The sequence below is a fragment of the Ascaphus truei genome, chromosome 1, assembly GCF_040206685.1.
Source record: "Ascaphus truei isolate aAscTru1 chromosome 1, aAscTru1.hap1, whole genome shotgun sequence".
Classification (NCBI taxonomy): Eukaryota; Metazoa; Chordata; class Amphibia; order Anura; family Ascaphidae; genus Ascaphus; species Ascaphus truei.
Genome location: NC_134483.1, coordinates 6,162,843 through 6,179,069, shown reverse-complemented (window position 1 = coordinate 6,179,069; position 16,227 = coordinate 6,162,843). Strand labels below are relative to the sequence as shown.

General features: G+C 46.6%; 2 protein-coding genes across 2 annotated transcripts in view; one reads left to right on the top strand and one right to left on the bottom strand.

The window, feature by feature from the left end:
- The window catches only part of LOC142471220 (transmembrane protein 8B-like), a 60,651-nt gene extending 55,781 nt beyond the window's left edge, over window positions 1–4,870 (top strand). Inside the window, exon 4 of the mRNA XM_075578057.1 lies at window positions 3,743–4,870. Coding sequence (XP_075434172.1) covers window positions 3,743–4,078 — 336 coding nt within the window. The 3' untranslated portion in view covers window positions 4,079–4,870. The remainder of the gene's footprint in view (window positions 1–3,742) is intronic.
- A 116-nt stretch (window positions 4,871–4,986) lies between these two features.
- GGT6 (gamma-glutamyltransferase 6) overlaps window positions 4,987–16,227 on the bottom strand; it is a 70,380-nt gene continuing 59,139 nt past the window's right edge. The window contains exons 3-4 of the mRNA XM_075577944.1: window positions 15,167–15,280; window positions 4,987–9,529 (exon numbers count right to left, since the gene is read on the bottom strand). Coding sequence (XP_075434059.1) covers window positions 8,283–9,529; window positions 15,167–15,280 — 1,361 coding nt within the window. The 3' untranslated portion in view covers window positions 4,987–8,282. The remainder of the gene's footprint in view (window positions 9,530–15,166; window positions 15,281–16,227) is intronic.

The window sequence follows — 16,227 nt, the reverse complement described above, 5'->3', positions numbered from 1 at the left end:
CTACTCGAATTAGTCCTCACTAAAAACTATTTTCTTTTCCATCAGAAAATTTACCACCAAGTACAAGGTACTGCCATGGGCACCATGTGTGCTCCCACCTATGCAAACCTATATTTAGGATGGTGGGAGGAGGCCGTGGTGTTCATGGATGAGTATGACATGTATACTGGCCACATAGATATGTGGTCCAGGTACATAGATGATATTTTGTTACTGTGGAGTGGGACACTTGAAATATTACAGGAATTCATGCACAAACTGAACCAGAACACCCATAACTTGAAACTGACATATGAGGCACATGAACAGGGAGGAAAAAAGTAAAGCACTGCTAATGAAAATAAGAAAAAGGGCCAGTTGCAAAATAATTATTTATTTATTAGGCATATAAGCCAAAAAAGGGGACAGACACACTAACATTTAAAACTCTGACGCGTTTCCCGCCGTGGAGGCGCTTTATCATATGAGGCACATAGTCAGATCGAGAAAATTGATCTTATACCTATCTCGAAAGGTGAGAATGTTAAACTTGAATCAACTATTTTCAGAAAAATTACATCAACTAATAGTTTGCTCAAGGCAGATAGCCATCACCCACCATACATGATCAATAGTATCCCTACAGGACAATTCCCACGACTTAGAAGGAATTGCTCTAATATTCAGGAATACAAACAACAATCAGGAGACATGACAGGTAGATTTAGTGAACGTGGCTATAATAAAGCAGTGATTAATAAAGCCTACCGTAAAGCCCTCAACACTAATAGATCTACACTTCTGACTAAGGGCCAATGAATACAGACCAACATGGAGACTACCATCAGGTTTATTGGTACGTACAATGACCAATGGGGATCTATCAGACAGATTCTACAAAAACACTGGCATATATTGATGCAAGATTCGGATCTGTCACAGATCCTCAAACAGTCACTGAATATGGTATGTTGAAGGCCTAAAAACCTTAGAGACCGCCTAGTACACAGTTTTTATCAAGCTAAACCAACTCAAACATGGCTTAGTCCAAAACCATGTGGCTTCTATAAATGTGGACGGTGCAAAGCATGCACCTCCATGCAGGTGACCAAAATCTTCACAGACTCAGAAAACACGAAGACCTATAAAATCAAGAGCTTTATCAACTGTCTGACCACTGGGGTCATAATGTTATCTCCTGCAAATGTAGTAAGCAATATGTGGGTGAAATCCACAGACAATTGAAAGTCAGAGTTCTGGAACACCTAGGCACGATCCGCAATGAGATTGACACACCAGTGGCCCGACATGTTATAAGCCTCCACCAAGGAGGGTACAGGTAATGAGCACATACCGTGGGGGCCACGTAAAGGAGATTGGGATCGGAAACTCCGCCAGAGTGAATGCCGCTGGGTTTATATGCTCAATACCCAATCTCCCCATGGCCTCAACGAAGGCTTTCTTTTTTCATCATTCTTATAGATCATTTTGCTAGACTGATATTGTAGTACACTTATATATGTTCTTGTTAGAATAGGGTTACCTCATTTTTTGTAACATCAATGGGACCGTATTGACCTTTTGGGCGGTCCCAAGTAGAATAGTACATTTCTACATATTTTACACATCACATTATATGAAATTTATTATTGTAAATGTTGTTACACCTCCACACGCTTGGGGTAGTGGGATCCAGGTAGATTGTTCATTTTAATTCTAGAGGTTCCGTTTTGACCCTTTTGGGCGGTTCCGCCAGTATAGCACAATCCTACACATTTTTTATTCACCTTTATTACTTATGTACTGTAATAATTACACACATTACACAATAGTAGAATAGTTGTTTATTGCATGACTTACCTTAGGTCATGCTTTTCCTTTAAGTGTCCTCTTCTTTTACGGATGCTGTGATTTTTCACCTTTAATGACTTACCTGAGTCTATATGTACGAATTAAGTGTCCTCTTCCATATGTGGACGTTGCTTACCTGCCACTGTGATAACCGATCCTCGCTCAATGTACGATTTACGTGTCCTCTTCCATCTGTGGACGTTGCTTACCTGCCACTGTGATGACCTAGTTTAATCCGCATACACGATTTACGTGTCCTCTTCCATCTGTGGACGTTGCTTACCTGCCACTGTGATGACCTAGTTTAATCCGCATATACGATTTACGTGTCCTCTTCCATCTGTGGACGTTGCACCTAGTGGTGCCAGTTTGGGGTAATTCCCCCATCTCCCGTTTTGATGCCCATTTGTATCACTTATCCTGTTAAACATCATTGTATCTGAATATCCAGTAGCTGTCACCAATTGATATACCTAGACTGCTCAGCATACTGTTACTGTCACATCTATGTCCCGTTTAGTTAGATCTGGATATATACATCAGCTATTTCCTTATTTATGCACCGACTCCCTACCTTATTCAGATTCTTGTTTCTTCTGTATACATACCTAAACACGATATTCATGTCTATCGACACCAGGAGCCATTATGACTCTAATATACTCCTTGTACATATCTCTATTATGCCGCTATGTATCCACGCCCATGTAGAGGCAGGACCAGATCCTTACCTATTACTGGTCAACATGCCGGCTCCTCCCTGACGTCAGACTTTAAAATGCAGCGTCTACATTCACGTTTTGTGACTCCTCCTCCTGAAGCAGCGTGCCTAGCACGTGAAACGTACGTCGGGGTATGGCGACGTCAGACGAATGACGTACACCAGGAGAGACGGTTTGGTAATGGGATACGAAGATAAGGTAACACAGCGACGGACACAGCTGATTATTCCCTCCTCCTCCGTGACTATACCACTACAATTGAACGAGGCGCAGAATATAACATTTACCAAGCTGCAACCTCCTATTTGACACAATGGCGATATATTGAGGAATTCAATCTCCTCCACGACATTGTGTCAATATACACTACCTTACCATTTGTGGTTATTATTCATACAGCTAACACAAGTGTATGATATATCTTTGTTTTTGGTTTTTCATTGTCTGGGGATGTATGCATATGTGTCTTTTGCTGCGCTGTGTTGGGTAGATGTTATGACCTCATCCATAGCTATTCCTTAGTACCTAGTCCTACTAACAGTATTTGTTTTTGTACAATTTACTGTTACTATACCCTGTACACCTTATATCCTAAGGACATTAGTTCCTACATAAGCAGTGGGTAGATATATACCAGCTCATCCCCAATTTCAACCGTCTCTCCCACCGAGGATTTTATATCCTGTGTGTATATGTCTATTATACAGTATATGTTGTTTTGTCACAAATAGTTTTAATAAAATTTTGTTATTTTTGGTTTTATTATGCATTTGAGTCTGTTGTCATAGGGTCAGTGGACCCTTCCTGTGGTCCTACTCATTACGTATTATCCACTTACAGTATAACAGTGTCTGATACGGATACCGTAACTTATGAGTGCAATTTATAGGGCTTTTAGTGACCCCTGTGGTCACTTGTTCAAGTGTTAGTTAGTTGATTTATTCTCCCTGTGCCCCAAGTTTTTTAACCATCTGTACAATTAGGTGAGCGATTAGTCACTATGTTTGTGTGCTATATCATTGCAGCTTAGAAATATTGTGTCTGTTACTCACATACAGAAGGGCCCTACGTGGTGGCAGTGACATAGATAGAAGGGACCTACAGTATGGCTTGCTGAGTATTCCTTTGCACTGCAGGGAGACGCTATACCAGACTGTCCCTTAAACCTTTCTATTTGTTCTGTTTGGCAGACGGTGAGAACAATCCGCAGACGGCACTGTTACCCTCCTACTTGGAAGCGCTGGCTCTTCTACCTCTGCCCGGGGACACTAATCGCCTGCTCGGCTGTGGCACTATACGCCTTTGTGGAGACGGAGGACAACTATTTCTACATCCACAGCATCTGGCACATGCTGATTGCCGGCAGTGTCGGTTTTCTCCTTCCCCCGCGTGCCAAACCTAATGGAAGAGTAGCGCCGTTGGCCCGGAGAAAAGGCTGCGGGTACCAGCTGTGTGTGAACGAGCAGGAGGAACTGGGGCTGGTGGACCCTGCATCTGTTTCTATAAACAGTATCTGCACCAGTTGACCGAGAAGTCGGCGAGGAGTAGAAGCATTCACACCCCGGTACTAATAGAGCTGGCTGGTTTGTGATTGGTCCTAAACCAGAGCTGAATACTTCTGCTCCTGACTTGGCTCAAAGACATTTCAGAGACGTTTCTTAGGATGGAGATTTGACTGGACACCAATGTGGTTAATTGCTTTTGACTGGACCTTTATTTGAAGGCTGTTTTTTCCTCACACAAAGGATGGATTGCTATTCTGTTATTGGACGATCACAATTACCTCTGTCAAGACTTGAAAAAAAAACCTTGTGCATTATTATTATTTTTAGGGGGGGCGGAGATAAGATACAGAGAACACGTGGGCCGCAGGATAGTGTGTCCCCCTAACAGCTGGAAATCACATTACCTATAGCCTTATATCACTGATATTCTTCCAACCTCTTTGGGATCGGGACTTGAGCCCAATTGTGGTGATCATTGGGGGTAGGAGCAGCACACAGAGGGGACACCTTCTCCTTAGAGAAAGGACAGAAGGGGCATCATATGCACAGGGCGGATAACACACAAGACAGAAGACAGAAGAGGGGAGGTAGCTTTGCTCATACAGGACAGCAGGGGGCTCTTATCACAGATAAGAGGGAGCGGGGGGCTGCTCCTGCCACAGACCTAGGAAGGAAGGGAACTAGGTTCACACATAGGAGAGAATGGGGAGCACCCAGTTCTACTTGAAAAAAGACCATCACACGTCAATGGAATATGAAGAAATTTCCTGAATTTTCCCACCACATTTCCCTGAAACAAGTATTCCCAGTATGTGGAGGGGGGAGGGGCAGGGGGGGGGGGATCCTGTGCTCGGACTTTTCCTGGCTCGACAAGCTTATCTCGCAAGTGTTAATTTCTTTGTCGTTAAAATTCATGACATTTGATGGGGCGTCTTTGCTTCTTTGCGAATGTGAAGGGTCTTCTGCGATGGACCGGAAAACTGATATTATAAATGCATCGTCTCCCGGCGCGGTGGCGACCCTATCTGAGGCGCTGAAAGTCTTCCTTTTTTTGAAGCTTTATAAGATGTTTGGGGCGATATTTACTAAGCAGTGCTATACTATAAGAAACCTTCCGATGGCAGAAGACCTCTTGCCGCACATTCCCTTTCATGGGCCAAGACATGTTTTATGGTGCAGAAGGTGTCTTATAGCGTAGCAGCACTTAGAGAATAAGGGCTGCAAATCAGAAGCAACAAACCAGCACCACGTTTAGCGCAGAGAATCCCACTGAAGTGATTCACCGGCGCGCTGGTTTCCCACTAACCGTTTCCGTTTTGCCACCGGGAGATTTTAATAAATAGTCTTTAAAAAAAAAAAACACCAAAAAATGTAAAGTTCTTTTAATTTATAAAGTCACAAATCTTACACATCCGTTGTGGGAGAAATTGTTTCCAATTCACAGGATGTGGGAAAAATAATGGAAATAAAAGGAATGTCCATATTTAAATGTCCCAAAGCCTCCTCCTCCTCCGGCGGTCTTCCCATTGCGGCCCGTGTTATAGGAGCAGCTTTTAGCAGGATGGACTGTAAAGGTGAGTGTGATATTGTGGGTTTTCAACACAAAGTGAAGATGTTGTGTTGGAACGGTTTGATAAATGTCTGTGTTCAATTCTGCACATTTGTTGGTGTTAATGCTGCACAAACTTGTTCATAGCTTTGGCGCTTATCAAAATGGCTCAAAATGGCCCGGAGTGCTGTATTTTCACAGCTCAAAGTATGAACCATGATCAAATATCTCCACTGGGAAATCAGTAACTCTAGAGGTTAACTAAGGTGGATCGTCTACTTCTCAAAGTAATCAATGAGCAGGATTGAAAATGCCACTCAATGCACATCTTGCCACATGTATGTGCACTTGGAGCAGCTGTTCCAAGGAGCATACCGCTGTGAGAGGTGTGAGCGGGTGGTCTCTTTACAGTCAGAGATTGCTGATCTGAAGAGGCAACTTGCAATATTGAGGGACATTGGCAATCTTGAAAGGGGGTTAGAGCTCACTGAGCAGGCCCTTGCTTCGACTAGTGGTGCAGATGGTGGCACTGTGAGTGAGGAGCTGGTAGGTAGCTGGGTAACAGTTAGAAGGGGAAGCAGGGGCAATAGGGAGAGGCAGCCTGTTCTGAGCTGATCCATCCCAATAGATTTTCCTGATTGAGTGAAGATATTGGGAGTATCGGGGTAGGAATGGCAAGTCTGGGGGAGACAAGTAATACATGGGCTGATGTTTTTGCAGTGACACATGTGTAAAGTAAATGGGCAGTCTGTAATACATTGTTAGAAAAGCACACTTATCAGTGTATACCCTTGGGTAATAAGTATAAATGAAATAAGTCAAAACCAATGTGGCTAAATAAACAGGTAGGGGAGGAAATGGACAAGAAGAGGAAGGCGTTTAAATTCTTTAAGTCAGAAGGGACAGAGACATCGTATCAGAATTATAAGGAATGTAACAAAAGTGCAAAAGGGCAATCAAATTAGCAAAAATGGATAATGAAAAAAGGATTGCAATAGAAAGTAAGGTCAACCCTAAAAAGTTCTTTAAGTACCTTAACACAGAAATAGGAAAGTGAATACACACGTCACTTTCCGAGTCTGCCACAAATAGTTTTGTCTCATGAATCCCAATCCAGTAATTGTGTAATATATCACTGTGCATTAGTCTAGAAGCTTAGATCAGCCGCGCGCATACTGTACATGCATTTTGTGGTGTCTCGCTCTCCAGAACACTATATACACACACAACATAGATGGCAGCACACCAGAACAATCTGGTAACACAATAGTGTCGCGTGCTGGATGAAAATATTGCAGGCTACAATCTGATACACACACACCTTAACATTTGTATACATAAAGGATTATTTTTGGGAATAATGGCGATATTAAGTTACCACTGAAAGCACTGCCATATTTATCTCGCCGCACAATCTGTTGTTTGTTCTTCTAGCAGAGACATTTTTAATTAACCACTAAAATAAATTTTAAAAAGCCATAAGGGAGGAACATTTTACAGCATTAAATGCCCCTGATTCTTTACAACCTGGAACTAAAATCAGTAGGATGGTGTGTTCCTATAGGGACATCATCTATGGATCACCATACATTGCTACATATTCATTTCATCAGGACAGGCTCTACTCTGCGGCCTTCAATAAGGGGACCTGTATACTGTACATGACCAAGCCTTTGTGTAAGTTACATTGAGTGCACATGAGCATTATTATGTAAAGAAGTGAGCTGGTGTGTTTAATACTAACTCCCTAACACTCAGGAGGTAATTCTGTACTTCAAGGAGACGGTTTAACCTGTCATCACATGCAAACCCCTATAGACATCAATTCAACTATAAAATGACCCCCCGTGTCTTATCACTGCTATATACATGTATTATTATTATTATTAAACACAGCACTGCTCAGAACCCAGGTCTCCCAACACAAACTCTTGGCGGACATTTTGTTTTAGTCTCCTGTCTATATCTCCCACTGCTGTACAGTCATCTGACTATGAAAGCAGCGATGTCACCTCCGAAAATCCTAAATCACTAAGATTTGGGAGTTCTGGACAAAACAAAAATGGTATCATGACGTAAAAGTGCTGGTTTTTTTTTAATGAGACTCCATGGAAGGCTATAATGTGATACTAAATATCAGCGAGAGATGAAAGGCATGCAGAAGCAGCTCCCTATCCTGTTATTGGGATATCAGCGAGAGATGAAAGGCATGCAGAAGCAGCTCCCTATCCTGTTATTGGGATATCAGCGAGAGATGAAAGGCATGCAGAAGCAGCTCCCTATCCTGTTATTGGGATATCAGCGAGAGATGAAAGGCATGCAGAAGCAGCTCCCTATCCTGTTATTGGGAGGTATGTTAAACTTGTAGAGATCCTACACTACTTCCAAAAAGCCCTTTCTTTCTTTTGGAGCTGGAATGGTGATATTTAGCACGGTTATTCATTTCAGCATGTCCATGTTCATGGTGACAGTAGACCTTGTAGACCTGTAATAGATCCTGGCACAAAGTATTTACGCGGAAACAATATATTATTCTGTAATGTAAACAAGCTCAGTATGGAGGTCATTCAGAAATTCTGATGCCAGGGGATCGGGTCTGGGATAGCTGCCTGTGGGATGTTTTAGTCCTGGAGACCCCAATGGTCAGTCCTCACCACTGTACCGAACACTAAGTGCCTACATCCCTTTGTCATAACAGCAAAGGCCGAGGGATTTAGAGACCTTCACATGCTCTGCTTCTACCTCTACTGCTACCACTGCCGAGGGATGTTCTCCTGGATTTCTCACTGATTCCGGTTTCCTTCCCCACACACCAAAGTAATCAGTCCAAGGGTCAGAGCTATCAGAGCTGAGGTCCACCAGGGGACCCCTGACTGAATTCGTAAGGTCCTCTTTCAGGTAGAGGTGGTTAAGGATAACTTGTGCCAGAGAGAAAGGCACAGAGCTCCCCCCAGTTGCTGCTAACCCCATCACGTCCCCGTTTGTCCCAAACTGTAGCACAGACGGGCAGGCCCAGAACATGGGGCTGAAGGCGGGAGGTAATTCAGGGCCCTGGGTAAAGTCACTCAAAAGGATTCCCGTAGAGGGTGAGACAAAGCCGGAGCCAAAGGAGCTGTTGAGCGAGAGGGACATCACAAAGATATTGCCATAGGTGTCTGCTACCACCACATTGCCCCCCACAGGTGCTGGTCTCCAAGGTGGGAGAGGTTGCTGGGAGAAACTTGCAGGAGCATTACTGGGCCTAGCGCCCCCCAGCGCGTACATAACCTTGGAGGAGTTTAGAAGAATCTGGTAGGCTCTGACTGTGGCGTTGGCATTGCTGGTGTTAGGGGGAATAGGTATCTGGTAAATCTCCCGAAGGGAGTCAGCAAGGATTTTGCCTGCTGTGGGGCTGGGGGCCACGTGGAGGGTTATCCCTGGTAGGTCAAGAGTCACTGGGTTCTCAAATCTCAAGTACTTCTTGGAAATGGCCTTTGTGAAGCTCTGTCTTTCCGAGACCTCAATGTCACTTGACAGGCTCTGGATAACACCGTCTGGGATAGCAGCATCTGTCATTGCGGTTGCAATCTGCACTAGTGTCTTGCCGAGCTGGGGATTTTTTGCCATAGCTCCTATGCCTTTCAGGTTGTTATTGGCTGCGCAGAAGAGGCTGCATAGTCCCACAGAGGAGAGGACGGTCTGACGGTTTGCCTCCAGAGCAGCAGACAGGACAGTGTCCACGAGGAATCCCCTGTTTGCCAGGGTGATGGTGGTGTGCAGAAGATCTGACCATTTCATCCGGCCGTGCTTCTGGTGCAGTAGCCAGAGACCCTGGAGCATCAGGGGGATCCCGTACGTACTGGGCGAAGCATCAAGGGGCATAGCGTTGAGCGCTGTAATGTTGCTTGAGGTCCCATTGTAATATAGGGAGGAGAACACCCCACCTGCAACCACACAGAAGAGGAACAAGAATGAAAAACGGTTAGTTTTACAGCTAATTTCTGCTTATTTTAAATAAATATGGCGGAGCTCACAGATCCCTTTGTCTTGTCTGATGCATTCATGTAAAAAATCCCTGTGGCACTGTCCCACAACCCTCGCACATTCTGTGGCACTGTCCCACAACCCCACATCCCTCACACATTCTGTGGCACTGTCCCCCACCCCACATCCCTCACACATTCTGTGGCACTGTCCCCCACCCCACATCCCTCACACATTCTGTGGCACTGTCCCCCACCCCACATCCCTCACACGTTCTGTGGCACTGTCCCCCACCCCACATCCCTCACACATTCTGTGGCACTGTCCCACAACCCCACATCCCTCACACATTCTGTGGCACTGTCCCACAACCCCACATCCCTCACACATTCTGTGGCACTGTCCCACAACCCTCACACATTCTGTGGCACTGCCCCGACCTCACAACCCTCACACATTCTGTGGCACTGTCCCACAACCCTCGCACATTCTGTGGCACTGTCCCACAACCCCACATCCCTCACACATTCTGTGGCACTGTCCCACAACCCTCACACATTCTGTGGCACTGCCCCGACCTCACAACCCTCACACATTCTGTGGCACTGTCCCACAACCCTCACACATTTTGTGGCACTGTCCCACAACCCTCACACATTCTGTGGCACTGTCCCACAACCCTCACACATTCTGTGGCACTGCCCCGACCTCACAACCCTCACACATTCTGTGGCACTGTCCCACAACCCTCGCACATTCTGTGGCACTGTCCCACAACCCCACATCCCTCACACATTCTGTGGCACTGTCCCACAACCCTCACACATTCTGTGGCACTGTCCCACAACCCTCGCACATTCTGTGGCACTGTCCCACAACCCCACATCCCTCACACATTCTGTGGCACTGTCCCACAACCCTCACACATTCTGTGGCACTGTCCCACAACCCTCACACATTCTGTGGCACTGTCCCACAACCCTCACACATTCTGTGGCACTGCCCCGACCTCACAACCCTCACACATTCTGTGGCACTGTCCCACAACCCTCGCACATTCTGTGGCACTGTCCCACAACCCCACATCCCTCACACATTCTGTGGCACTGTCCCACAACCCTCACACATTCTGTGGCACTGTCCCACAACCCTCGCACATTCTGTGGCACTGTCCCACAACCCCACATCCCTCACACATTCTGTGGCACTGTCCCACAACCCTCACACATTCTGTGGCACTGTCCCACAACCCTCACACATTCTGTGGCACTGTCCCACAACCCTCACACATTTTGTGGCACTGTCCCACAACCCTCACACATTCTGTGGCACTGTCCCACAACCCTCACACATTCTGTGGCACTGTCCCACAACCCTCACACATTCTGTGGCACTGTCCCACAACCCTCACACATTCTGTGGCACTGTCCCACAACCCTCACACATTCTGTGGCACTGTCCCACAACCCTCACACATTCTGTGGCACTGTCCCACAACCCTCACACATTCTGTGGCACTGTCCCACAACCCCACATCCCTCACACATTCTGTGGCACTGTCCCACAACCCCACATCCCTCACACATTCTGTGGCACTGTCCCACAACCCCACATCCCTCACACATTCTGTGGCACTGTCCCACAACCCCACATCCCTCACACATTCTGTGGCACTGTCCCACAACCCCACATTCCTCAAACATTCTATGGCACTGTCCCCCGACCCCACGTCCCTCATATGTTCTCTGGCACTGCTCCGGCCTCACCTCCCTCACAGGTTCTGTGGCACTGCCCCCCGACCCCACATTCCTTGTGTTCTGTGGTACTGCACCAACCACACATACTGTACCTCACATGTTCTGTGGCACTGCTTCAACCTCATATTTCTCACACGTTTTGTGGCACTGCCCCCTGGCCCCACATTCCTCACATGTTCTGTGGCACTGCCCCCTGGCCCCACATGTTCTATGACACTGCTCCCCGACCTCACATCCCTCACGCGTTCTATGGCACTGCCACCCCCCCCCCGACCTCACATGTTCTGTGGCACTGCCCGAGCTCACATCCCTCACGCGTTCTATGGCACTGCCACCCCCCCCCGACCTCACATGTTCTGTGGCACTGCCCGAGCTCACATCCCTCACGCGTTCTATGGCACTGCCCCTTAACCCAACATCCCTCACATGTTCTGTGGCACTGCCCGAGCTCACATCCCTCACACGTTCTGTGGCACTGCCCCTTAACCCAACATCCCTCACATGTTCTGTGGCACTGCCCGAGCTCACATCCCTCACACGTTCTGTGGCACTGCCCCTTAACCCAACATCCCTCACATGTTCTGTGGCACTGCCCGAGCTCACATCCCTCACACGTTCTGTGGCACTGCCCCTTAACCCAACATCCCTCACATGTTCTGTGGCACTGCCCGAGCTCACATCCCTCACACGTTCTGTGGCACTGCCCCTTAACCCAACATCCCTCACATGTTCTGTGGCACTGCCCGAGCTCACATCCCTCACATGTTCTGTGACACTGCCCCGAACTCGCATCCCACAAGCGTTATGTGGCACTGCCCCAAGTCCATATTGTGTCGGTGAAAGGGTTAACCAGGTATAAAGGTATTATGCCTGGCTGGTTACCCCTAAACCTTGTTGGGGATGAAGGGGTTAATTTTTGGTAACCACAATGCCATGTTTCCCCTATATATCAACTGTGATGTCCCCTGGGTCATAGCATGAAAATTAAGTGTCAGTTCTGCAGCTCAGGAACTCGCTGCAGTCCTATTGATGTATGCTGTATGTGTAAAATGTGTCTGCTACACAAGGGGGAGCTTCTAGCGCTGTGCCAAGCGTTAATTGTATTGTATTGTATGTCTTTATATAGCGCCAATAATGTACATAGCGCTTCACAGTAGTAATACATGTGGTAATCAAATAAATAACAGATAATATAAATAACAGATCATGGGAATAAGTGCTTTAGACATAAAAGTAACAATAAGGAAGAGGAGTCCCTGCCCCGAGGAGCTTACAGTCTAATTGGTAGGTAGGGAGAACGTACAGAGACAGTAGGAGGGAGTTCTGGTAAGTGCGTCTGCAGGGGGCCAAGCTTTATGGATCATGTGTTCAGAATATCCACAGTGCTAGTCATATGCTTCTTTAAGCAAGTGTGTCTTAAGGTGGGTCTTAAAGGTGGATAGAGAGGGTGCTAGCCGGGTACTGAGGGGAAGGGCATTCCAGAGGTGTAGGGCAGTCAGTGAAAAAGGTTTAAGGCGGGAGAGGGCTTTAGATACAAAGGGGGTAGAAAGAAGACATCCTTGAGAAGAACGCAAGAGTTAATTGAATAAGCGTGTCTGTGGTAAGCGACTACATTGAAGACCTGTATCACTTCCTAAACCGCAAAACCCTCCGGGGAAGTCTTAACCACAAACTCAAGTGGATAAGTGGCTTGCGATCTAGTTGAAGAGGCAGAATGCAACAATGTATCTTGCGGTCTCGTTAACCAATTAAGTTCAATTGGTGAAGTGCTTCTGTGGTTACCGATCCCGGCAAGCAATGATATATTGTATGCCGGCTTCTGACCGCAGAACCATTATAAGTGAAACCGCAAACCACATCACAGAGCCTATTCAATTATGGGACTAACTTGTGTTAGGAGGGAGCTAGCACTCTAATTTTTGGAATGCAGCTAGTTAGGAATTTATCATACACATACATGTTGTTTTAATATCACCCACTCATATGGATACCATATATGAAAATAAACTGTGCTATAGGTATTTTTAAAATATGAAGACAGGAACCTTTTTCCTGTCAGCCCAGCAGTGAATCCATTGACATGTGCATATATTAGGGATGAATGAGTTGAGGGATTTCCAACTCTGTACTTCAAAGGGCGCCCTGCTGCGCTGGTGCCCCAGTGTCTAGAGAAGTCCAGAGTTGAAGCTTCAGAGACCCTAAGGTGTTAGGGTAGACGGGATACAGCAAAGAACCCGATACCGGTGTGAAGTATGGGCTATCAACAAATGGTAGACGATCCCCAGACTTACTGTCGCCAGGTAAGGGCTTGTGTCCCGTATGCTAAGCAGCATAGATGCCAAGTTAGCGCATGCTCTTAGCAGACCGGGAAGCCACCTCTGCCAGGTTTATGCGCCACTGGCAAGTCTGGGATAGGTGAAGAAAATTATTCCCACGGGGGGATTGGCTGTGTAGGTTAAAGATAGGACACTCAACCCTATAAGAATGTCTGCAGCCCGGTTTTAGGGAGATTCCCCAGTCCCATCTAAGGTTCAGCTTCAGCGGAGTTCCCGGAGTTTGAGGGGTTAAAAACATTGTAACCAAGGATCGTGCCCCTCTTCCAGAATTCGTTTGAACTAAGGATTCCTGAACGAATCCTGTAAGGACTTTACGAAAAGTTGTCCCTCGGTGGAGATACAGGGGTTACAGCTCGCGCCCCTAGCCAAGGACTGTCGCACGGCTCGTTTCGCGCACTACCCCGCACCCGTGCAGTGGTGCCCAGAGACTTTGTTCTCAAGTCATTCGTTCCGTGGACATTTTATTTCGTTTCTCCATCCCAGTAAGTGTTTATCAAGTGTAATTGTGAAGAATTGCGTGTTTGTCTTAAAAGGAAATAAATTACAATTTATTTTGCCCGCCTTGTTGTGCTCAATCCAGAATCCCGGTATTAATGTGTTGATAAGACTTGGTCTCCAGTGACACATATCCCTCACATGTTCTGTGGCACTGTCCCGAGCCTTCATCCCTCACACATTCTTTGGCACTGCCTCAAACCTGTAACCCTCACATGTTCTGAGGCACTACCCCAAGCCTTCATCCCTCACACATTCTTTGGCACTGCCTCAAACCTGTAACCCTCACATGTTCTGAGGCACTACCCCAAGCCTTCATCCCTCACACATTCTGTGGCACTGAACCGACCTCACTTCCCTCTCGTTCTGTGGCACTGCCCACACCTCACATCCCTCACATGTTCTGTGGGACTGCCCTGACCCCACATGCCTCACACGTTCTGTGGGACTGCCCTGACCCCACATGCCTCACACGTTCTGTGGCACTGCCCCGACCCCAGTTCCCTCAGGCGTTCTGTGGCACTGTCCCGACCTCACATCCCTCACGCGTTCTGTGGCACTGCCCCGACCCCAGTTCCCTCAGGCGTTCTGTGGCACTGTCCCGACCTCACATCCCTCACATGTTCTGTGGGACTGCCCTGACCTCACATCCCTCACGCGTTCTGTGGCACTGCCCCAGTATCATAGAATCTCCGCTCAGAAATCTCCCAGCGGCTTTGTATTTTGGAGGTTTATCAATGTTAAATCTACTCTATTTAAAAAAAAAACGCTCCCATTTTCTTCACTTAGCTACTCATGAGCAAACGAACCCTTAAAGAAGTATGTACAAATTGGGAGGCCAGCTGTTTGCACTTTAACTTTTGGGTCTAAACTTGAAGAAATAATAAACACAAGTTATAAATAACAGTAGATAAGGTGTTACTTGGCCGAGTGCTTCATCTTTACCTAGCCCATATAACCCCTTTCACCAGAGCCTTTGGCAGAGGAGTATTGTGCGGGTTTTACGTACCTATGCTTGCGGTGTGAGGATGAACCACAGCCAGACACAGCGCGGCAGCAATACCAGCGTCCACCACTGTGCCCTCCGTACGCAGAACCTCTAAAGCAATGCCGGAGCAGGTCTCTGTGCAGAGGGGAGAGAGGGGGAGAGCGAGGGAGTGAAAGAGGGAGAGGGGGAAGAGAGGGAAGAAGAGGGAGAGAGAGAGAGAAAGAAGAGAGGGAAGAGAGAGGGAAGAGAGAGTGGGAGAGAGAGAGGGAGGAGAGAGAGAGAGATGTTTTGCTTGTTATGATCTGTGTGACTGGTTGATTTCAAGTGCTATAGCAAGTAGATAGGAGGCAAAACAAAGGTCTCCCGCAGATCCCTTTTACCACTGCACAGACAGGCTAATATATGTATTATAATAGCAAGGATATAGTGATCCTTGATACAAATCAGAATAGGCTGTAGGGGAGACCCTGGTAACCACACCCAATACTAGGAGTGAACAATTACCTAAAATAGCCAAATCGGCAAAACAATAAACTTTTATTCAACATATATACATACAGTACAACGACGCAAGATCAGTAGGTATTAAAAATAACTAAAACTGAGGTATGGGTGTATACAGGAGGCAAAAATAATAGATATATAGTGATAATTCTGGTTCTAATATGGAACCCTCCTGATAGACTGCTCAAAATCTAGGGGAGGTGTAGGAGGGGGAAGTGTGCCTAGTAGTGTCAGTATAGCTGATAATGGCAGTATCCGCCCTCCTAGATCAGAGGGGAGGGTGTATAGAGGTATATAAATGCTCACATATAAATACTACCAGAGTGTGGTATCTCAGCGTGCATCAACCATACAGTGAAAGTGGATGCGTGTCGTAATGTACTTGTGATAGTATCGCCACCAGTACGTCATAGTCAGACCACACCCTTAGGTACACAGCTACCAGCAGTTGTAAGTGCACATCACTGCCCAACAGTGCCGCTGAGATAACCTCAAACTCCGGTAAACACTGCCGAAACGTTGGTGTTTTTGGCATATTAAACCTCCTTGATGATTAAGACTGTGTGTCTGTTTCTTCA